General features: G+C 27.6%; 1 protein-coding gene across 1 annotated transcript in view; it reads left to right on the top strand.

The window, feature by feature from the left end:
- The first annotated feature begins 2,596 nt into the window (after window positions 1–2,596).
- The window catches only part of LOC136083024 (probable serine/threonine-protein kinase roco4), a 56,537-nt gene continuing 32,849 nt past the window's right edge, over window positions 2,597–26,284 (top strand). Inside the window, exons 1-7 of the mRNA XM_065802436.1 lie at window positions 2,597–2,627; window positions 2,722–2,915; window positions 3,996–4,212; window positions 4,498–4,812; window positions 5,143–5,289; window positions 13,912–14,334; window positions 21,064–21,342. Coding sequence (XP_065658508.1) covers window positions 2,597–2,627; window positions 2,722–2,915; window positions 3,996–4,212; window positions 4,498–4,812; window positions 5,143–5,289; window positions 13,912–14,334; window positions 21,064–21,342 — 1,606 coding nt within the window. The remainder of the gene's footprint in view (window positions 2,628–2,721; window positions 2,916–3,995; window positions 4,213–4,497; window positions 4,813–5,142; window positions 5,290–13,911; window positions 14,335–21,063; window positions 21,343–26,284) is intronic.

Genomic DNA, 26,284 nt, shown 5'->3' with positions numbered 1-26,284 from the left:
CGCTACAGATATGGCAACAGTATTCCATACAAGAAAGAATTTGAGATTTATAGAGACAAAGAATAGAACCCGAAGTAGGAGAGTGGCAAGCATGATAAAGAGATGCAACCTTAGCATGTTAGAAGCTAATTTTGCAATTGATTTGATATATGGTTTCCAAAAAAGATTTGAAGTTAGAGAAGACAATGGGTAGATGCCTCGAGTACATAACCGTTCATAAATATAGGAAGATCCAGATTGCTGCAATAACAATTAGCTAAAAAAAATTGAGTTTTATCTTCATTAGCCACTGAGAGCCCATGCCGTAGTAGAAGTGAGAACCTTTTCAAGCTCAAAGTCCCCTCCAAGCAATGAGAGAGTGTTGGGTTCTTATCAAGACAAGAATAAATGGTAGTACATCAGCAAACAATAGCACTTTAGATGTAAGAATTTCTGGGAGATCGTTAATGTAAATTTAAAAAAGTATAGGGCCAAGGATTGAACCTTGAGAAACCCCTGAAATTACAGGATATAAAGAGTGCTGTCAATTGAGGACAACTTTTATACTACAATTGGTAAGGAAGGATTCAATAATCTTAAAGATGTTACCTGATACACCGTAAGAAGAGAAATTATGGAGAAGACTAGTTTACCAAACTTTATCAAAAGTTTTAGAAATGTTGCGAGCGATAGCCTGAACCCCTCCTAGGTCCATATAATGGACAATAAAACCAATTGATTATTACCGCTAACAAATAAGCAGTAAAATGAGAATATTGAAATCCATATTGCTGATTAGAAAGTAAATTATTAGGCTCAAGATGAGAAATAAAGTGTTTGTTAAATAAAGACTCAAAAGCCTTACTTATGATAGGAATAAAACTAATGAGATGGTAGTTAGACTAGTCAGATATTTCTCCAGACATTTTAAACATAGGGATAATAGATGCAGACTGGAAAACTAGACTCTGTTAAGCACTTGTTAAATAGTTTTGAAAGTATAGACGACAGCTCTGGAGAACACTTCTACAAAACTATAACAAAGGATGTTGTCCAGACCATAAGCTGTAGAAGAGTCTAAGCAGGAAACCACTTTAGATACAGAAGCTGTAGTGATATGAATGTCTAGCAATGGATCAACCTGTTTGTCGACTATATCAGGTAGGATGTGATTAGTGAAATCAAGAAATGAGATTGATGAAAAGTTCTTAGCAAACAATTCAGCTTGGTCTTTAGGTGAGGTAACAAAATCTGAATCATACAAGAGAGGTGGAATACAGATTTTCCCTTATTATAGACATTGTTAAATATTTCTAGAAGTGTCCGAAGCCTAATTTTTGAGATGAAATACAAGATTTTGTGATCTGAGAATTGCAGGCTTTGGCATTAGACAAAACCTTTTTACAATGGTTTTTAGTATTAAACAGATGTCTGTTTACTGGAGAATAGTTTTGGTGATGGATATGGAAGTAATAGTTAAGATTGGAAATTGCAGCAGCACAAGGAGAGTAAAACCATTCAGAAGAGTGAAACTTGAGTTGGAATTGTCAAGAAGGAATAAAAAATTCATTGCCAGCCAAAGTCCAAGAAGTCATTTAAGAAGCAAAATTTGTCAGCAGGAAGACAAAAGATTTCTACCCAAGGGTCATCACAAGAAAGAAAAATCACAGAAAGAATCCCAGCCAGTGATCAGTTTCTCCACATTCACCCTTAAGTTCTTCTGATCAAACCATGATCAGTAGAACTTAAGGGTGAATGTGGAGAAACTGAGCACTGACTAACGGGTGAACAGCAAAATATGAGATTTTTTTAAAGGTTTTTATTTTTTAATTTTTTTTTGTGTGCACTGATTCATTTATTGTTTCTATTTAGAGACTACTCTCTGTGCCTGTTGCTGGAAAAGTTTTATGAAAATATTCTTAATATTTTGTAATCTACATCAAAATGAAGAAGCGCTAAAGTTTGATTGCTCATGCGTACAGGTATTGTGATTCGCATTTCAAGGAAGGTAGAAAAGTCGTCATGGATCATTTTTTGAAAGAAAATCACCCAAGAGCAAGCATTTACAGATACATTTCAATGTGGGAAAAAGGCAAATCAAAACTTCATGTTGTTGGTTCTGGTCGAAAAGCTAAAATAATGACTAAAACCAAAATTACCAAGTTGAAAAACATGATTGATGGTCGTTCTAGCATTTCCACCCAACAAATTGCTCGAAAGCTCAAGTGCAGCCAATCTCATGTTGTGTATACAATTCAGCAACACACAAATATTGTTTACTGAAAAAAACAGACCATTCCAGGCCATACTCCTGAGCAAGTTACAAACATGTTGTGGCAGATTGTGTAGAAAATTTTATGGGTGTGATTTCATAATTGATGATGAATCATACTTCACATTTTCTCACTCTGATAAGAACTCAAACGTTGGGTATTGGTCAAGCAATCCAAAAGCAGTTTCTTGTGGTGTGAAATACAAGTCCAAGGCAAATTTTGAAAAGAAAATGCTTGTATGGTTAGCAATTTCACCTTGAGACATCTCAACACCCTATTTTGTTCCTTTGGGCCTTGCTGTCAAACAAAATGTGTATTTGAAAGAGTGCATTATCAAAAGACTGATGCCTTCTATTAAAAAACATCATCCTGAGGGTAATTTGTGTTTAGGCCAGACTTAGCTTTGGCCTATTATGCTAAATTAGTGACAAGCTACTTGATCTCAAAAAACATCACTTTCTATAAAAAGCCGATACTCCTGCAGTACCTGAACTTTGTCCAGTTGAGAACTTTTGGTCAATTTTAAAGGGAATGGCTATTAAGAACAATTGGCAGGCTACTTCAGTTGATGAATTAAAACAACGGATTGAGTATTGTTTGAAGAAAGTAGATGTAAATGATGTACAGAATATGTGTGGAGGGGTGTATCGAAAGCTTGATTTTGTAAGACGAATCGGTGAAACAAGTCTATTGCAACTTCATAAATAAATTATTTGATCATAAATCTAAGAGCTGTTTTTTATTTTATCAAAAAATATTGATCCACTGCAAAGCTAGAGCATTTCAAAAAAAATCTCAAATTTTACTGTTCACCCGTTAGGATCAGAAATTGCATTTCACATATGCGAAGAACGAATTTATGTAAAACTACATTATTTATGTTAAGCTAAAATCTTTATTAAAAGATTTTAAAGAGATTGCGCAGGTGGCCTTGTTCGTCAAGGTTCATGTTTTGGAGTTATAAAGTTGAGAGAGGGTAATAACCACAATTAAATAGCCTCCTTTCTGTAGTGGCCTTCTCGGCCTTGGGGAGGTGAATTAACATTGAAAAAAAAATTTAATGCTGCTTTTTAAAGGATTTGAATATATACAAAACAAGGACATCATTTATCAAAATGCAAGTATATGCTAAAATAATCTAATCTGAGTAATGAACTTAAGAAGCTTATAAAATTGTATCATTAAGGTAATTACAATTTATTTTCAAAAGTATATTGACAACGCCGATTGGGTTAAGGAATTTAACAACGAATTAATCAATGAACACTATGAATTGTTTCTGTTTCATTACTATTATGTGTCACAAGAATATATTCCAGTAATTGAAAACTCAAAAACTAATAATAAAAAAAAAAGTAGATGACTTCTGCTCTAAAATCAAAATTAAGTTAAAAAATTAAATGTGGCTTTTAAATAAATCAACAAATAGGGAACATGAATCAAAAAAACTCAATATAATCGTTTAAAGATTGAAATCAGAAACGAAATAAAGAAAAACATTAAGTCATTTGAGAGGGAGATTGATAATAATAGTAAAATAAATCTGAAGTTACTTTATATGTATATTAATGAGAAAAAATTGGTAAAAGCCAAATTACATCTTATTTGAGAAGTGACAGAAAAATTGTCACTGATCAAATGACTATTGCTGAAGAATTTAATAAATATTTCCACTTTGTATATGAAGAAGATAAAGATGTAAACAAAAATATTGAAAACTGTTAACTAAATACGATATTAAAGGCTGTTGAGATAACACAAAATGATATAGAAAGAAGAATAAAGGCTCTTAATATATCAAAATCAATTGGAGTTGATTTAGTACATCCTTTTGTTCTAAAACAATGTTGTTCATCAATTTCATATCCTCTATATTTAACATTTAAAAAATCTACAGAAGATAGTACTATACCTGATATTTGGAAGAAGGCTAATATAACGCCTATATTGAAACAAGGGAGTAAGTTGAAACCAACAATTTACAGACCGTATCTCTCTGACGTCAATACCATGCAAAATATTAGAAAGAATAGTTGCTGATAATATAATCAAGCATTTAATAACAAACAAGGTATTAGCAAAGGAACAGCATGAGTTTCTGACAGGTAAGAGCTGCACAACAAATTTACTAGAATTTCTTGATACCTTAACAAGCGCATTATTAAACAGTATTCCGATTGAGGTTTTGTATACCAACTTTCGAAAAGCATTCAACAGAGCATCACACATGAAATTATGTGCTAAGGTTTATGCTTCTGTATTGTTGGTATGCCTCTTAAATGGATTGAATCATTTCTATCGAATAGGAAACAACGGGTAGTGATGGGAAAATGCAAGGCAAATTGGGTTGATGTGTTAAGTGGAGTACCACAGGGTTCTGTACTTGGCCCACTCCTTTTTTTGATATTCATAAAAGATTTACTGAGCAAACTTCTTAATAAATGTTGTTTGTATGCTGATGACAATAAAATAATTGCTCCTATTTATACTGAGGTTGATTCAAAATCATTTCAAAATGACATAAAAAAACTTGATGAATGGTCTGTTGAATGGAAACTGGGTTTGAACTTTAAAATACGTAAAATTTTGTGTAAAATAAAAATAATTCTATTTCAAGTAAAATGATGGTGAACTAAAAGAAATTGAAAAATCTACTCTCGAAAAAGATTTAGGTATTTATATATCCAAGGATTTGAAATGGGAAAGACAAGTAAGGAATGCTGCCAGTAAAGCAAACAATATGCTTGCAATATTAAATAATACTTTTAGGTATAAAGATAAGTACCTCATGAAAACCTATTGCACGTACGTTAGACCTCATTTGGAGTTTGCAATTCAAGCTTGGAATCCCTATTATAAAAAAGATATCAAAGAACTTGAAAAATATTAGATTTAACAACTTTAGAAGTTCAAAAACTAAGAGGTGACCTTATACAACAATATAAATTATATAAAGATTTTGAATCTATTGATATGAAGAAAGTCCAGATACAAATGCATTCAATCAATACACCAGGTCCAGCATCCAATACTAGAGGTTATAAACATCGTGTTAAATCAGAATTTGTTAAAAATTGTTTAAGTAGACTACGTTTCTTTACAAACAGGGTTGTCTTTGGATGGAATAATTTACCGGAATCAGTAGTGAAGTCTACATCAGTCAAAGAGTTTAAATCCAGACTTGAGCTTATTGACTTGCAGATAATATTGAACAAGAAAAACAGGTTGAAGCTAAATTATTAGACAACTATTGGGTTGGCTGTCATAGATATTGCCTGGCGCTCTATCTCAACGGCGTTTGAATTATTATTATTATTATTATTATATATATATATATATATATATATATATATATATATATATATATATATATATATATATATATATATTAAAAATCATTAAATTAGTTTTAAAATTATTTCAAATTTGTTTTTACTTTAGACTAAAATATACTGACTGACATTGCTTCAAAAGCAACATTAGGCAAATTAGTTTAATATTTTTTCTTAATTAAAACAATTTAATAAAGAAAAATTTTAATTATCTAATTTAAATTTTTTGCTTAATTAATTATTAAAATTTTTAATCTTAACTGAATACTACCTGATTTTCATGATATCAAATTAAAAGTTGTACACATTAATTTGACGCCAATTAACACCAAAGAAATTGCATTGAAATTTTTTTTTAACATTTACTTTTTTTTCTCTCACTAAAACAACCATTAATCCTTATTAAATTGATTATTTTTAATTTTTTTTTGCTAAGATCCCTTTCAGATTGATTATAAACAAAGCTCATTTTTTACTTTTTCTCTAAAGCAGAGCTTTCCAAGTTTACCTTGGAGAACAAAAGAGAAACACACACAACCTCTATGTTACATAGAGGTTAAAACATAAAAACATTGTTTTTATAATAAGTGTTTTTGACTTTAATGGTAAACCTATTGTTAAACCAATGAGTTAAATGGTAGAGGTTTATATATAGTATAGATGCTTTAAAGAATATATATATGTTTGCAACAATAACTTTTCATTTAAACGAAAATTCATTCTTTTTGGTGGTGACTTTAATGATGTGGTCGAAAGAAAAAACTGAAAATATGAGAGTACACGATGGGAAAGGAGAATTTTCCCAATTTCTATTAAAACTTGGTAGTGGAAATACCTGTAAAAGAGGAGGATCCTTTTAAAGGATGCATTGAAATGCTGCATCAGTGCATTATTAGAAAAAATGACTTAATTGCTGATAAGATATTTGAAGATGTTGAACAAGGTGATTAAACATGTGATTTTGGAAACACACTCACTAATGTAGTTTCAACACCCACTAATGCAGTTTTAACACCCACTAATGTAGATTTATCTAACACCCACTAATGTAGTTTTAACACCCACTAATGTAGTTTCATTATCAATCAATGAAGAAGTAATTGAATATTATTTCTTTCATTATTGTCTGATGACTTAAATGAAAAAAATGAGCTGGAAAAGGAGTTAAGCTGTTTCAAAACTCAACTTTTCTGTTAAGTTTTGGAACAGCTTAACTCCTTCAGGTATGTCTCCTCATTGGTTTAATTATACTACTTAGAAATTCTCAAAGCTGTTGGTTATGCAATGGCACACTAATGAAAGTTAGTGCTCTTTAAATTGTTATATTGATGCAGAGGTGTTTTCTGTCAGTTTCCTGTCAGATTAGTATATTCAATGACAATGAATAAAAGTCAAATATTTGATAGTTGGTGTATACCTAAAAAAAAACGTGTTTCTCTCATGGGCAACTATATGTTGCATGTGCAAGACCTAGGGGATTTAATAGTTTTTCAAAATTGATAAACATCTAATTCAGGTATGATAAGTGAAAAAAGTTACACAAATAATGTTATGTGTCCTTTATTTATAGTCTTAATATTTTTTATTTTGAAAAAATCATAGTTCACAGGTATCATGTTTGATACAACTTTTAGTTATTAATAGAACTTTTTATTTATCATTTGTACTTTTTATTTATTTGAATATTATTTTATTTCATTATCTAACTAAATTAGTAAAAAACTCATAAATTGCAAGATTTTTATAAGAATGAACTAATATTGTTTCAAAAATTCCATATAAAATTCCAAAAGCTGGATCTTTGAATGATTTACAGTATGATATATAAATTAAGTTTATTTTTAAGTTGATATATAAGTTAAGTTTATAAATTAAGTTTATTTTTAAATAAAACATACAAGTAATGTTTTATTTAAAAATAAACTTAATTTATAAAAAAATATTTTTTTTACCATTAAACATCGCATTTTTTGATAAAAAAGTTTAATAATTAATAAAAAGTTTTTGCTGCTTTGCCTGCTGTTATAAATGATTTTAAAAAGTTACTAATGTTATTATCTACAGAACATCGTGTAGAGCAAGGTCATAAAACTAGCCACTCAAGTGTTGTGTGTTGCAGTAAGTATAGACCTAGCCTGTTAAATTAGCCAAGCAAGTGTTGTGGCTTGTAGTGCAATTGTTTAAACCTCAAATTCTTTTTTTATCATTTGTGTTACTAATAATTTTGCTTTTCGAAGGAGATATTATCAGTTTTTCATTAAAGAAATTGATTTCGAAATTGATCCTGTCATCAAAATGCTTTGATAATAAGTAATTTTTAAAAATTTGTTTTCTATTTTATTTGAGATTTTTTCAAATTTTTTTTTAATTAATAACTTCCTGTTACTATGGAATCACAACTTTTTAATACACATTAACTGTCACCATTGGTAATATTTTAATTATTAAAATATGGTTTTCTTTACTATAATTTGTGCTTGAATTCTAAATTCCTGTAGATGGCGGCTGTTATAACTGATTTTAAAAGTATGTTCATTACAAAAGATGTGCAGTCTTCAACATTAATTTTTTTCTAAGAACAATGATAAGTGTTGTGCTGCATTTTTGTTTTTTTTGTTTCTTACATATTCAACTATATATCATTTATGTATTGTAAGTAAATTAGCTTTAAAAATATATAAAAGACTTTCTGTTTTTACAGATTTTCAAAAGTTTTCTGTAAACTCAATTAAATAAATATATATTTTAAATATACTTTTTTGAGATATATCTGTTAAATATTTTTTGCATCAGTAAAATATGATATATATACATATATATATATACATACATACATATCCATATATATATATATATATATATATATATATATATATATATATATATATATATATACATATATATACATATATATATATATATATATATATATATATATATATATATATATTTTTGGTCAATATATAGAATTAAAAAGAAATAGCTTTTTTACGTAACTATGTGGCGTAACTGTACTTTGGTTACTAAATGATTGTTAGTTTAAAAAACATTAATGTTGTTACAAAACTTAATTTTAAAAACTTGTAGCAAAATTTTATAACAATGGAATGTATAAAAAGTTTGCTTTTTTGAAAGGTAAAATAATTTTATAATATCCATTCAAGTTAACTTTTGTTTTTTGGCAATTAAGAGTAAACTGCTTTTGATAATAAATGAATAAAAGTAAAAAATTTCGGTCTTAATAACTATTGCGCAAATTTAATTTTTGATTGAAGGATTTTTTGATTTTTAGCTTGCTATTTTAGTTTATGCGATGAAAATGAAAAAACGAAAACCTAAATTTTTTGAGAAAGTTTTGTTTCTTTTTCGTATTCTTTTTGACTTTTAAAATAATAAAAATAATGATTACAATGACTTAATAAAAGTTTTATTAAGATCTGTTTAAAGTAACCCATAGTAAATGTAACTTATTTATTAAACGTAATTTTTTAGTTATATTAATGATTAAAAAAATATAATATACTTTAAAAGTATGTCTTTTAAAATATGTTTTTTATTCAAAAAAATATAACATTTTTAAAATTATGTTTACCATAATTATCTCTTCTTTAATTATCTTTAATTTAAAAGGCACCTTAAAATCACTTTAAAAATTACATTTAGTAAAAGTTAAATGAACAGATTTGCTAATATTTGAATCAACATTTTAAAAATAATAGTTAATACATTTATCAAATGAACAGATTTGCTAATATATAAATCAAAATATTAAAATCAATTTAGATTTTATTTAAATCAAAATTTTAAAATTAAAATAATAGTGAATATGTTTATCTTTTATTTTTTGTTCGAATAGTTATTAAAATACATTACATAAAACTATTTTGTTAATTTAACAAATAAGCAGGCATTTTAGACTTATTACGGCAAAGTTGATCAAAGGCGTTAACAAATAAAGCAGGCGTTTTAGACTTATTACGGCAAAGTTGATCAAGGGATTACAAAAACCTGAGACTGTTTTAATGCCAAATTTACAAAATTTTCTTCTATAAACAATGCCTAATTTTGGAACCCATGGTAAAATAACTAGATTTTTGGTATCAATTTTTTGGGAAAAAGATGGATTTGTGGAATATTTATAATTTTTAGCAATATCTGAATATTTTTTATAGCAATGTCCATTTTCATTAAAAATCTTAATAAGAAAATTGATTTCATTTTGAATGTTATGTTTTGAACAAATTTGTATACTCTAGCTAAAAAACCTGTAAAAATACCGACTGCAATACTCGTTGAAATAGATGATTTCGTTTTTATAAGAACGTTTGTAATTGCATCCTTATGGTGTATTAAAAACTCATATTCATGAAGGGAGTGATTGGTTGAAATTCAAATAACTAAAAAATTTAATTAGCGTTGAGCATTTTTGTATTGGTATGTATATTGGATAAATTTATCTTGTGAATTTGAAAATGTTAAAAAAGAATTTGCGTCAAGCATGACTATTGAGCATGGCTCGATAGATCATCAACTTAACGTTTTTAAGTTTTTAGTGCAATATTGACATTTAAAGCCTGTCGAATAGCATTATATTCAATATGTGGCAGCAGGCTATAAGATAGTCTATGTATGTACTGAAGCAACTTTCAGCAGGCTATTTCAGTGTGACAGCAGAACACGCATTCATTGTTTAAAATAAATTATAACATAAAGAAAATTTATGTTATTGTTTTCAAAATTTCTGTTTCTGTAAATGTATTGAAAACTTTTGCATAACAATTAGTGAACGGTTCGGTATAACTATTAAAAGGTATGTAAATACAATTCTTTACAATAAAGATGCATATAAATTGGGTAACTTTAAAATCAATGTTCCTGTGACGCTTTTACATTCAAAAAATTAGTGATATAAATGTTAGTAGATTTAAGGTTAGATTTAACATAACATTAACCAGTAGCAGATTGTAGTTTTTGGGGGCCGAAGGCTGATCAAATTTTTTAGGCCCTACTCTAGCATCTCAGAAGCTAAATTTTCTAAATATCTGAAACAGCCTGATGTTTTTGTGGACAATTAAAACAACAGACTTAAAAATCAAGTTCTATTGAAACTTAAAAAAATAACATTTACATATAGACTTTATCATAATTATAAGTAATTATAACAACAACAAATTTAAAAAAATTGTTCTCTTCTGCACTTAACTGATACATATTCGCAAATTGCTTCATCATAAGAAATGGATATCGCGATATCATATTCAATAGACAGAATTGAGATTTAACCTTTCATTCATCATTGTTGATCTATATTTTTTTTTTATAAAAGCTATTTTTGAAAAAGCCTGTTCTGTTTATCAGCTCATTAGTGTCAACATTTCGGAAGCAGAGATACAATCATTTTGTTTAAAGCATACCATATCTAAATAATGACATCACAGACTCCAATGATTCCAGTTTAATACACATTTTTTTAAACCAGGTTTTTACACATTTTTATTTTAACCAGGTGAAGTTGTTCACACATTTTTATTAAAATCTTTATGAGCAAAAGGCTATTTTAAGTGTTGTCATGCTGGATTCACTCAGAAAGCATTATGATGAGCAACACAATAAAGATTTAATGTCATTAATGAAATATTTACACAACTCTAATACAACAGGCTTCAAATATTAATCATAATCAGCAATCATTTAATATGTCAAAAATATAATATTGTTTACTGTTAGTGTCAAATTGTTGGATAAAAAAGTTGCTGAAAAAACTAACAATAACCTAACAACACAATTGCCACAATTCCTAAAAAAGATTGTTTTGTTGCAAACCTAGATAAATAGTTTCTAATCCATTTTTAGAGGTAATAAAAAAATTCAGGCTATCAGAAGCAAGTAAAGTTCAAACAGGGAGTTTTATTAAGATTGATGGTGCACTCAAAACAATTTAGCCTAAAATATTTTTAGTCAAAATTTTATACCAAGTCTGTTTTTAATAAAAAAGCTTAAATAGTTTTAGTTGGTATTCTTTTCCATTAGCTCACATCATATGGTTTGTGTGTTAAAATTTTTAAAACTATCGAGTCATTCCTTTCTAATTGCAGTATTGAAGTTGTCCTTGATGGACAACACTCTCCTTTATTTCCAGTGTTTTTTGGGGTAGTTCAAGTTACTACAAGATCTTTGGTCCTGAGTTGTTCTTCATCTATATTAATGATCTTCCTAGTAATTTTACCTCTAAAGTGGCGTTAAAGTGGCCCTGATATCTATTAACTGATTGATAGAAACACTTTTAATTAGTCTTCTACTTTACATCTCAGATTATTATTCACTAACGACCTCTCATGTAAACCATATTAACAGGCTTGGCCAAGAAGGCATGCAAAAATAAACCTTTTTATGACCACGCAAATAATATTTTTGACGATTTGACCATGATTTTTAACATTTTAAAATGCTTTTAAAAAAAAGGTTTTAATTACATTAAAAATAAATACCTTTGACACGTTTATTTTTCCTAACGTTTTTATATTAGCTAAGCGCTTTTAAATAAAGATAATGATTTAAATAAAAGTATCAATGAAAGTTGTATAAATTTTTGTTTATATTATTTAATTATATAAGATTTCTTTATAATAAATGTAATTAAAAAAATAATAATAATAATTTAAATTTTATGAGCAATGACTTCAAACAACAATTGTCTTATTAATAAACTTTATATAAGAGTCAATAAATTTAATTCACTCGAAAATTAAAAAAATTTTGTTGAGAAGAAGAAAAAAAGACAAACTTTTTTGAAAGCTGTTTGAATTGAATAACTTTTATCTTTACTTATGCTTTTATTTTATTGAAACACATTTAAATAAAGTAACAAATCATTGCATGATTTTTTTATACAAGGTAATAATAAATATTGTATACATTTATATAAGTTTTATTTTTTTATTATAAATGGTTTTAAATAAATAAATCATATCAACTTTTTAAAGAAACTATTTTATTATTTTTTCTTTTGTTTATGTTAATGCAAAAAATTGTGAAATCTTTTTTTTAACTTTTAAATGTGCATATTTATTAAACAATTGTTAGATGTTATTTTATATTATAAAATTAATATGAATTATAAAATTATAAAATATTGTTATTTTATATTATAAAAATAATAGTAAAGATAAACAATTTAAAGTTATTCCCAAGGTAATTTAAATAATCTTTCTGTTAAAGTTAATTTTATATTTTAGTTAAGTAAAAATTTTATTTTTTTGAAAAGCAACATAACCAAAACTAAAATTTGATTTTAGTTTTAGTAAAGTTATTTTAATTCTATTTGTCATTATTTATTTTGCAAAGATTTTTTTTGCTTCTTTTAGAAGTTTTTTTTTTAAGTTTCTTATTAGTTATGATAAGCATTTTTAAAATGTTTACAAATTTTTAAAACATCTTAAAAGCAGTGGTCAAGTTTTCAAAATCAAATAGTATTTGCGTGGTCATATTATGGCGTGAAATTGCATGCCATCCTGGCCAAGCCTCCATATACAATTCATTATACAGTTACTATCAGCTAAGGTTACCTATAAAGTGGCCCTAACTGATGGATCGCAACACTTTTAATGAGTCCTCTACTTTACTTCTTCTCAGATTATCATTCATAAATGACCTCTCACTGAAACCATATAAACAATCCATTGAAAAGTTACCATTCTCTTTATCAGGATAAATATTCTTACTAATCGCATTCTTACTCCTGATTCCATTCTCTACCTTTATAAATACTGTTATACTGTCATACTTGGGCTAGTTCATCTTATGAGACTTTCTCTCTTCTAGACTTGATCTAAAAAGTCATTGTGAATGTTGTTGGACCTATATTAGCTGTCAAGCTTGGAATTCTCTTATGTATTTGTGTTTTCCTGATACATGCATTTAACAGTTTCTTAAGCTTTCTGTTAATCACTTTTTTGATCTCTTTGTTTTCTGTAAACTTTTGTGAAATGAGTGGCTTGAATAGTTTAATCATTCTGACATTAATTATATTCACAAAAAAACAAAAAAAAACACACTTTTCCACAAAGAAAATGGAATTGTTTTTTTTTTTTAATTTTATTTATATTATTAGAAAAAAAAATCATTTTTTTTGTTTTGTTGATTCTTTATTTAACTTTATTGGGGTGTTTTTTTTATTCTATAATAAAAAGTTGATATTATAAGTTGACAAAAGTAAACTTAAATTGTTAATGAAGTTGATTCCAGCATACATTCTCATGGTATTGGTAACTAATACATTTATCTATAAATATGTATATATATTTTAATAAATACTTTTATTTGTACAGGTATTGATATTCAAGATGTATCTATTGGATTTGGTCGGAAAAAGTCTTTTAATTTTCGAATATGGGATTTTGCAGGGCAAGAAGACTATTATGCAGCTCATCCATGTTTTTTGTTTTCTTCATCGTTATATCTGTTGGTTTGGGATGTAACTAAAAGGAAAATTTGTTCTAAACTACTAAAACCATGGCTTGAGAACTTGTTAGCTCGTAATGAAGTATTTTATGTCATTATTGTTGGTACAAAACTAGATCTCCTTAATGAAGATATTGATGATGCATGTAAAAAAATGACTAATGAGATTGAAGCAATCCTTGCAAAAATTCCTTCCCTTAAACGTCTACGAGCCAAAGATATCCATTTTTCTAGTCGAGTAAAAATAATTTTTGTTTCATTAAACCCAAAGTTTCCAAATTACAATAAAAGTAAGTTTGAAAATTTTTAATAAAAGTTTTTTTTTCTCCCACATTTAAATAATGATTGTTGACCATTTCATTTTTGAAACCGAAAAGAAGGTTATGAAAGTTGTGTTTTTTAACTTATATGGTGTTACAGGAAATAATTTAGAACTGAAGCTCTTAAATTATTAAAATTAGTTTTAATAGTGATGTTTATTTGAATTTATAAGTTATTAATGGGCTTGGGGAGATTGGTAAATGATTATCGGTAAGCAAGGATTTTGGTGAATTATTACTTAATTATATTTTATTGAATTAATAGTAATTCATTGACTAAAAGCACAAGTTTTATCATGCATTTTGGATAAACTTTCTAAACTTTTATTTTAAAAGTTCAATATTACATAGTTTTTAAAGTCTGTTTCATAAAATTTAAAATGTTTTTTTTATGTATTCACTCTCTACATTATTGACTGATGAAGCAATATGTTAAGCTGTTATTTAATATATGAATAAATTAATTTTGCTTAATTATAGTTTCATATGAGCATTTTTAGAGCATTTAGTTTTAAGGTCAGTGGTGTATAAGTGGTGAATAAAGGTAGAAGGGTATAATAAGATAGAAAGGTATAATAAAGATAGAAAGATATAATAAGATAAAAAGGTATAATAAAGATAGAAAGGTTTTGGTACATTCCATACCAAATGTACCAAACTTTTAAGATTTCAACATGGACCACCTCAAATTTTAATAAAAAAGCAACTCCTTAAAATTTCAGTATAAATTCTTTTGTGGTTCATGAGATATGACAGTTAAGGGGGGGGGGGAGGAAGGGATTGTGTATTTGAATCCTAACCCCCATTCTTCCCCCTCTTTTTCTCCCTTAGTTAAAACCGGTCTCATGGCAATGATTTTTAGTCATTATTTTTTCAATCATCATTTTAATTATTGAAAAAATAATGACTAATAATCAGTATTTAATATTATTTTAATTTTAAAATTTTGATTTAAATATTAACAAATCTGTTCATTTAACTTTTGCTAAAGGTTAATAATTTTTAAATTGATTTTAAGGTGCCTTTTAAACTAAAGGTATTAAAATAAGAGATAATTACGGTAAACATAATTTTAAAAATGTTAAATTTTTTTGATTAAAAAAAATATTACATTTTAAAAAACATATTATATTTTAAAAAATTTATACATTTTTTTATCATTAACCCCTTAAAAACCAGGCCCGAGGTATCTCGGGTCATGCTATATGGTCCAAAAAGACCAAACCCAAGATAACTCGGGCGGTCACATATTTTACGTTTCATTATGTATTAGCCCGAAATAAGTCGTGAAAATAGTCTTATAACAATATTATTATATTAAATCAACTAAGAATCAATCAAATTAATAATATTTAGATTTATAACAGACTGTTTTTTTTATTCTTAATATGTCAATATCTAATTTCTAAGCATTAAAAAAAAATTTTTTTTGGTGCATTTATTTGAAAAAATATCGGTCCTTAAGGGGTTAATATAATTTAAAAAAATACGTTTAATAAATAAGTTACATTTACCATGGGTTATTTTAAACAGGTCTTAGTAAAACTATTATTGAGTTATTTTAATTATTTGTTATTTGTATTATTTTAAAAGTTAAAAAGAATAGGGAAAAGAAACAAACTTACTGAAAAAGTTTATTTTTTGTTTTTTCGTTTCCAATAGAAAGCTAAAGATCAAAAGTTCATTCAAAAATTAAATTTGCGCATTAGTTATTAAGACTGAAGTTTTTTACTTCTGTTCATTTATTATCAAAGGCAGTTTACTTTTAATTGCTAAAAATAAAAAATAACTTAACTCTGTATGGATATATTTAAAAAAAAAAAGCAAATCTTCTGTACATTCGATTTTTATAAAATTTTGCCACAATTTTTTAAAATTAAGTTTTGTAACAGCATACATTTTTTTAAACTAGCGTTCAGTTAGTAACCGAAGGACAGTTATGTCATTAAAAAATAAAAATAATTTTTTGGCGCTTTTTTTTGGGTGCCCATATTGCTCCAGCGGCACTAAAATAGGTCTGGGTTTGTCCCGATATGGTCATATGAAATTCCTGATTTTTCTAAAAATAAAATCTTTAGTAGCAAAAAAATATTTTAAAAAACAAAAGTTTAGAAAGCATTCTAGTTTTTTTTATTGTATACAAATATAGACTTACTTTAGTAAAACTATGACATAGAGTTTTCGAATGTCACAATTTATCCATAATGGCTACTAAAAAATTGTTTGCAAATATAAAAAGTTGAATTTTGATGAGTCAATATACAAAATCTGCAATTTAAGAAGTAAAAAGACATATTTTTTTAGTTTCTATGAATGGTAGGCTTCAAAATTTACTGATGCAACTCAGTAAAAAATGATTTAATGTCATAGTTTTACTAAAGTAAGTCTATAGTTGTATATAATAAAAAAAGCTAGAATGTTTTCTGAACTTTTGAAAGAGGTAAGATTCAACTTATGAAAGGTTACTTCTATGACCATGAATAATTATAAAAGAAATATTAAAACAGATAGGAGGTGGGGATGGTTTTTAATGTTTAATATTTTTGGTTACTTTTGGCATGATTAACGTTTAAAGAGAACTTGACTCATTCATAGATATGAATAAATATAATAAATTTGATAAGCCACAGTATCTCAATGCAATGAGCTATGCATTTGTCTCAGTCCTGTTAATTAACCCAAAGTCATAAATTAGTTATAAATTAGTTATTAATTAGTTGTAACTAAGTGCTTTTTAACTGGCCTCGACATGCACACCAAAAATGTTAACAGGGACACCATCATATGAAACTCGGTAGTGTTAATACTCTGGTATTTTTTTAGCTGTTGATGGAATCAGCCTTTCTGAAATCTACCACAGAGTTCGGGAAACCTTACTACAAGCTGGCTTCATTAAACTGAGTTTTAGAGCTGTACCTTTATTAGAAGATAACAGGAAGAGTTGCAAAGCCATTATCAAGGAGGTAGAAACATAAATCTATAAGTAGAGTTATAAAGATCCTGCATCTTAGTTAGGAAACAATGTAGCACAGGTTTACATCTATACTAGCATAATAGATGAAAAAGGGTTTAAGGCTGGTCAACAGAATAATTCTGCTTACCCTTGATGTCTTTGCCTTGGAGGCCTCCTACAAGATAGCAGCTGGATCCAGGTAACATCTGCTCAAGATGAGTATTTTTATCAAGACACCTTTTCTAGCCTTTATAAAGACCCCTAAAACATGGGAATTTTAGCTTGATACAGTTTACATCTGCCCAAATTGAGTATTTTTATTGAGACACCATATCTAGCCTTCACTCAATCCAAGAGTCTCAAGGCACTTAGGGCTCTCGGGTTGAGCCTCCAGCTAAGAGTTTTAGCTTTGTAGTCAGTTTATGCTTTTAATCAATGACATGTTATGTTTTAATAAATTTTTACCAGTATTCTAAACATCTTTGGTGGCCATTACCAGCCAAAGCCATCATGATCTTAAGTTCATAGTTGACCATTGTTCCTACTTGTGTTGGACCCATGCACTGAGAAATTTTCAGCTTTTATAAAATGACATAGGTCTGGCGGCCAGGGGCTCAAAGACTCGCGTTATGTATATGTATAAATATAACAATTTTCGTAATAAACTAACATAATGTGATACAAGGTATAAAATAATGGAAAATGTTATTGCTTTTGTGTGAACAAAATCTGTTTAGTGGTATTAATTAACTTCTCAGAATTGCATTTATTATTAAAGGCGTTTCAAAGAGGCTTAGCACAAATGATAAATTTATCTTATCAGATAAATACCATTGCCATTTATTCTTTACCCTGTGATTTATCACAAATAAACCCAAGCTGATGAGATATAGAAATATAATAAAGTTAAAAATGCGACAAAACCAAACATAATTTCCAAAAAAGTTTATAAGCGCTTTTATAAATACCTAAATCGAATTTTACTAACCAATCAAAAACAACAGAGCTAGAATAAAATATAACAACAATGACAGTTAACAGTTAACAAAATCACTACAATTAAATATAGTTTGAGTTTTTACTGTTTGTTTCTCCGTCAGCAGGATTATCTGGAAGCTGATTTTTTATATACATATATAAAGATATGACAATCGCAACTAAAATTGAACATTTTTAGTTATACTTTATTATCATATAAATACACATATACATACCCACATACAGTGCTTTCAAAAAAATAGGCCCAGTAATATTGTGTTGCTTAAAGCATATTTAAATTATCATAAAGTATAAACTAAAGATATTGAACAATTTTTTTTTATACTTAAGAAAAAAATCTTTTTTAAACAAATCTTACATCTTGGATGCCATACTTAAACATAAAATTGTATATAAAAACGTTATCAAACATTATATCAAAAAATATCAATAAAAACTATAGAATTAAAGCAACAAAAATAACATCTAAGCTAGTATTTAAAACATCCCCCTAGCTTTTTTGTAAGCAGCATATCTTTTTTGCATTGATTTTACAAAATAGTTGCAGATTTTCTATGGAACTCTTCTCCAAATGGTATCTAATTCTTGCTTTAGGCTATTTATGGATCATGGATCGTATTTGCACCTTGACTAATTCTTTTTTCATCCAACCTCAAATAGATTTTACTTTAATTTCTTTCATCCATGCTTTTACTGTACAAGCTGTGTGTGTAGACGTCAAATCTCATTGAAATTGCCACCATATGGTTCAATCAATCAGCATATCTACTGATGGAACCTTGCAGTTCTCTAGCGCCTTTATACATGTATGTTGGTTGATTTGACCTGTATAAATGTTACACACTCCTCCATTTAAATTAAAACAGTACCAAATACCAATTGTCCTAATGCCACTTTTCAACCTTGGTAAAACAAAACGATTACTATACTTTTACGATTTAAATCTTTTGACAAGAACTTTACTTTTTCTATTTATTACTTCAAAATTACTTTCATCACTAAAGACCACCCAATCCTCTTCTTCCATCACCCTAATCTTGTAAGCCTACCTCTGGCCATCAACATAGGTTTTCTAACAGCTCATAGACACTAAATTTTTTTTTCTTAGTAAAAAATTTCTAACTGTGTTTGACTAAATATGTTTTTCACGGTTTTTACTGAATGCATCTGTGAGTTAACAATAATTAACCTCCGATTGGCTTTTACTTGATGAAAAAGAAGAATATTTTTGCACTCAGTAGTTTTTTTTCACCTTCGTGATCCTGCGTGACCGTGGATACCACTTGTTGTTTTAAATGTTTTAAGAATATATATGACAGGATTCTCTAAAATTTTGTATTATGTTTTTATTTCTCCATTACTGATCATTGAGCCATGCTTCATACCTATTATTTGCTACTTTGTTATTTTGCTCACTGCTTTTTGACCCATTTCTTTGTATATTTATTTTTAGGTCTTATGAAAATATTTAAAAAAGCTTTAAATGTGACTAAGCTGGTCATCTTAAGTAATTTTATCCAACCTTTTATTGGAAATTGTCAAACTCACATATAAATTAATAAAATAGTTATGAATAACAGTTGGGTTGACAAGAAAGTAGAACGGAAATCAATTAAAAAGTTTGTGTGCCAATTTTTTTTTTACAGTCTTTCCAGTATGTTTTCTGTATTCTTTTGACAAAAGTAAATTATTAAGAAAAAGTAACTAAATATGATCTTGTTATTGACATCTTAGTTTTAGAATACTTTTTTTGAAAGCACTGTATATATACATATACATTAGTGTATATGTATATATACATATACATTTTTTTGACACTAATGTATATGTACATATACATTGGTGTCCAAAAAATATTTTTTAAACACATTTTCTTTCCCGTTTTCTGTTTTTACCTGAGTTAATATAAAACAGTAAAAAAATTTTCTGACTTTTTTTCTGACATTTTTGCTGTCCATTATTCCTAAAAGATGTTGAAAACCTATGTTTTTCAGCTAATTGGAATCCATGCGATATGGCTTGTCTGTTACAGACTGTTTTGAGAATCCTAACAAAGATGATTGGTTCTAGTGACTAAGTACCCAATCAATGAGGTTTAAACAAGTAGTTGTCATTTATCAGAAAAATTTTAGTTTATATTAAGTCATAATTTTATGCATCACAGGCTCTATCAGATACAGGGTCAGATCCAGCATTTTTTGGTCTTTGAAATAATGCTTTATGTCTGGAGAAAACAATAAAATGTTTATACTTACATTGAGCAAGGATGATTTACAAAAAGCTGCAATGATTGGAGCCTGGGAACAAAAAAGAACCAAGATTTTTGCCTCCTCCTTACACCAAACCTGAGAGCAACAAGTTGATAAAATCTGTTACCATTTTTAACTAGACTTATATTCATCAATAAATTTTAAGTTTCTTACTATAATCTCTCAGTGTTCAAAAATTATGACCATCTAGAATGTAAGTTGTTTTTTTATAAAAGTTTGTTTTCATTACATAATTATGTTAATGTTTGACATAATTATTGTAAATTGCCTTATTTGTTTATCAATTTTTTTTAAAGTAGTTGAGAAAATAATATTTCCAATAATAATTAAAATAAATTATAATAATTAATTAATTATAGTAATAAATTATAATAAATTAAAATAATTTATTAAATTAACTAAGGTAATGACAATTTAATTATTAAGATTTTTAAAATTTTTTAATTTCATTTAAACTTTTATTTAATTATTTTACAGATATTGATTACCTTAAAACACAAATCTATCTTTTGGCAGAGAGTATGTCATTTGATGGAAGACCAGGTGGTGCTAAGATAATGGGTATGCTGGTTCCACAGAGTTATCAAAAGTTAGAAGCAGAGATCATTAAAATAAGAAATGCGAAAGAAAAAAATGGTGAGATTCCAATTATTAGTCGAGCAAATTTCGTAAAAATTGGCAAGTCACTTAAATGTAATGCTGATAAATTTGAAGATGATGATCTTGAGGCAGCCACTAAGGTTTTATTAGACACAGGTAATTTTTAACAGCTATTTATATACATATAAATTAATAAAAACATTTATCAAATTTATATGGCAGTTTTTTCTGTTTTTAATAGAATAATTAAGCCCAGTAAACAAGCTTTTCAACTTTTTGTTCCATGTATGTGCTCATACTGATCTAATTGTTTATATGTACTTAACATACTATTTCAGATAAAAGACTTTTCTGTAAACTTGTGAATTTCATACAAAAAAAGTTTTTCGATATGTGTATCTTACTAAAAACAGAAGTGGTATGAGTATATTAGTGGATATATTAGTGGCACTGGGACCAAACTGGGATATGGGATTTAATTTAAACACTAAAGGGTCGTAACTACACTTTAAAGATTCATTTATAAATTCTACCATGTATAAGAAATGATAATCCGTGCTAGTTAAAATTAGTAATCTGTGTTTATTAGTGAGACCAGACAGGCTAAGAACAGTTTTACTAGAATGTAGAACATTTTCGATAACTATTGATATTTTGTAAGCCTCTACTATGTTAACATTAGTACTTACATAAGTAGTAAAATTTAAATTACAGTTGACAAAGACAACTTTTTGTAACAATAGACTTTTTTAAATTAATTGAGAAATAAAAGTTTGTATTGTGTATGAAATAAATTTTCTGTCTGTTTTTTTTTTTGAAATAATATGGTTAAGTGCATATCCTGACATTTTTTGACATTAAAATATAGTTTCCATAATTTTGCCCAGTTTTGTTTTAATATCCATATCATTAGCTGGTAATTGCATGATGAGCTATAATAAGGTAATTTGTATAACTTAGGATCATCTGCAAATACAAATACAGCTCGAACCATATCATTGAAGTCTTTCATGATATAATTGTTATATTTGAGATTTTTTATAATTTTGCTTGTTTTAAGACCCTACAAAATATACCTTAAAAGTATTTTTTTTTAATATTAGAGACTCATTGAATGTTCAAGGGTCATGAGCAACCTCTAAAAATATTTTTTATTAAAAAATTTTTAAATCCACAAGAAAGGGCAGTCAGCAGATTTTAGAAGTGTTGTTTTTTTAAACACTCCAGTGCATATATTGATGAAGATAAGTTATTAAATTACAATTAATAATAAATTGAATTGCGAAAAGCGCTCATTACTTTTTAACCAATCCAATAACAATTTGTTTTGAAATTTCATTTATGAGTTTTGACATGTTTTAGGGATAGTAAATGTTATAGTTTTTTATTTTTTATCCTTGTTTTTTAAGAGAAATTTCCATCAGTAAAAAAAGCTTCTCAGTGTGATGATCTTCTCTTTCATATAGAGGATAGTCATAAAGTTCTTTTTTGTCTATCTTGATGTTTTAAACATTGTAGGTCTTCATACTTTGCTGAGAAAAAAGGTATAAGGTCTTTTAGGACTATTTATATTTAGCAGTTTGTTTTAAACTAAAATTATATGAAAAAGAGTAATACTTTTTTTCACATCCGTCACATCACATTTCATCACACAAAAATCACAAAAAAAATCACACAAAGTGACATCTCATAAACTGCCAGCTGACTTGTTTGTCTATATGAAGCTTTTTATTGATCAGGATCATGTCTTAATCACACCCAATATAAGAGTATCCTTTAATAGGAAAAGTTAATATTTTCATTTTTTTTAATCGAGTACTGTGTAGTAAAGATTGCAGCACATTCCAATTTTTATTCTTCCCAGAAAATGAATCACAGTTACAGTTACAGAAACAGAGTTATAGGTGAGTGACCTCTTTAGACAGAGTTATAGGTGAGTGACCTTTTTAGACAGGATCTCAGTGAAGTAGTGCAGCGAGATTATTGCAACATCATTAGATTTTTTTTTCCTACCATTTTATTATAGGAAAAAAGGGATACTTTGTTAATCGTCAGGTAATGTGTACAAAGAAAGTTTTCACCTATAATTTTTCTTTAGTAGCAATATTTGGACAATAAAGAATCTTCCAAAAATCAAAGACAGTTGCGTAAACTAGGTCAAAGAATGTGCACCTCATAAAGCAGTAATTTCCTTTTCATAAAAAATCTTTTTCTTTAAATCTCGCTCAGCTAAATTTTTTTTTGAGTTATGTTATGGATGGCTATTTGATAAATCTATTTTTAATATACCCCATTTTTAACATGTTTCTTTCTTTATGAAGCCAAAAGCAATGTTAAACTTCTTATTAAAGATGCAAATGAACATAAAAATTTAATAATTCTAATAAAACTCAATTTAACAGGATTCACCTTGATTTAACAGAATTCACCTTGATTTAACAGTATTTACCTGATTTAACAGTATTCACTTTCTAAATACATTTCAGACATTGTGCCACAATTTAGTACTTCTAGGTAGATCTTCTTAGAACCTTTGAGAGAGTAATGAGACCGGTGCCCTCCAAAAGATCTAGTATGATTTATGATGATTTCATTTTCGTGTTTAGTAAAACTACAAGGATGGCTAATGTGTTTTGTTCTTGGTTAATGTTCCTGTAAAAAAGGTGGGAAATATGATGATGAATAGACACAATTTTTTTTACTTTTGAAATATTTTAAGCATAGGCATGGTCAAAGATACACTGATTGCTTTATGATAGTACGCCCATTTATTTATAATAGTGTGTTTGACCAAAAGGTTATAAAAATAAAATCTTATGAATATTATCTAACAGTATCATTTTTGACAACTTTTTTATTTATTTTGTTTTTACTTTTATATTAACTTGTCATTAAATAATGTTGCAAGTACCTTGATAATATTCTAGAAAAATAAAACTACTTGTTTTAAAACATACCAGTTATTAAAAATTAAAACTTATAAGTTGTTGTTAAGACTTTCTGAATTCTTTCAAATCTAATTTTGCTGATGTTAAATATAAAAAGAAATGCTTGGTAACAAATTAAATTTTTACAAAGGATTTTTTGAATAATTTTTTGAAATAATATGGTTAAGCTTAAAAAATAACACTTTCCACTTCAAGTTATTGATCTTCTGAAACATCATAAAATTTAATATGATTTAAAAGTTTAAAAAAGGATTTAAAAAGCCGATTTTGTAGAGTATAGAAAAGTTAGGAAAACATGATGTCATCTATTTCTCAATTAAGAATGGATGTACGTCTTTCATTTTTAGTTACGTCATCATTGCTGGAGATATTGATGCACCCACATCTTTAAAAGTAGAGCCGTTGCAAGTAGATTTCAAGTGGAAAGTAGGTGCCATACAGGTTTTTGCCTAAAACATTTTTAACACATAAAAACAAATCTAAATTGCGCAACAATGTTGAAATCATTGAAGTTATAATTTTTTGTTTTTCCACTTTAAAAAAAAAGTTGTTTATCATTTGCTAAGTCATTGTAGTTTTATGAACATTTATAAATGTACAGTCGCAGTAGTTTTTATACACCTAACTGTTAAAATACTCCCCCTCCCCTTCCTCTATGTTGAATCTGCCACTAAACATTAGTAACTTTTATAGTAGTGTTGCATAAAACAATTGATATCAAGTATTTAGCATCTGCATATAAAGTTAATAACATTAATATAAACTAATTAAGACCATACCATTAAAAACAGTTATAAGTTAGTAAGGAATAAATTATCAAAAAAGGTCATATTAGGAAAGGTTACTTATAAAACAATAACAAATTGCTAATTCATTATAACGGTTGATGCAGAAGTTATTGGACAAAATAAAAACGTCAATAACTTATTTATAAATAAAAAAACAAACTACTATTATATTTTTTTTAAATAAAGCGTTTATCTTTTAATAAAAATATATTATTTTTTATATGAAAAAACACCACCATCTGCAATTGATCTCAATTTTGCTCTGACGCCTTTTATATGCGACTGTAAAAAGTTTAAATCAATTTCTTGTAGTTTTAGTTTAATGCGATCAATCAAAACTTTCTCTGTTGAAGCTTGCCAATCTCCCTCGTAAACCTTCTGTGCCAAATGTCCCCAAAAATTTTCAATTGGTCGTGCTTGAGGTGCATTTAGGGGATTGGATTCTTTATCAACCTAATAGACATATTGGTCCATCCAATTTAGAGAATCTTTAGAATAATGAGAACTTGCTAAATCTGGCCAAAATAAATAGTTAAAGTCTCCATAATACTTGTGAATAAATGGAAGAAGTCGTTTTTCTAAACATTCATTAATATAGATTGATGAATTGATCGCTACAGCCTTGGAAGTGCGAAACAATGGCTCGGACATACCACGGTCAGATATGGCTATCCACATTAAAAATTTTTTGGAAATTTCTCTTTTCCTATAAAACAAACACTTTCTGGGCATGTCTTTTTGTTGTTTGTGTAGTATCCAGAATTTCCAGGCATGTTGTCCCCTGGGTCATTCCATGCCAAGTGGTGCAAAGGTCCCTTATGGACCATCTCAGATTTTATTGAAATTTTTTGATTTTGTACATATATATGTTAAAAGCATATTTTGAAAATTTTAGATCAATATCTAATATGGTTCTTGAGAAAACGCTATTTAAGTAGTGGGCTATTTTGCATAAAATTTCACTCTACAAGAAAAAAGGGTTTTTTCATCATTTTTAACAGCCAATAACTTTTGAACAAGTTAGTTTTATACTTCAATTATTATAAGATAGCAAGTGTGCTGTGGATACTTTGAAAAAAGAAAAAAATATTATTTCTGGCAACTTAACTTTTTCCATAATGGCGGGCTAAAGTTAATTTTTTTGTTTTAAGAATAAGTTTTTTTGTGATTTTAAAGACCTTAATCTTAAAAACTAGTTACAAAGTTAATACAAATCAAATTGCCTGCTGATCTACATGTGGTGGATAAACATTTTTAAAAAAATCAGTTGGTTAAAGAGCTGCATTCAAAAGTTATAGGTCTCCAAAATGAGTCAGATCGAGATTTTCGTAAAATTGATCTGTGATGCAAAGCATCTGTTAC

The sequence above is a fragment of the Hydra vulgaris genome, chromosome 08 (genome assembly GCF_038396675.1).
Source record: "Hydra vulgaris chromosome 08, alternate assembly HydraT2T_AEP".
Lineage (NCBI taxonomy): Eukaryota > Metazoa > Cnidaria > Hydrozoa > Anthoathecata > Hydridae > Hydra > Hydra vulgaris.
The sequence above is the reverse complement of the archived record's forward strand: the minus strand, read 5'-3'. Positions and strand labels throughout refer to the sequence as shown.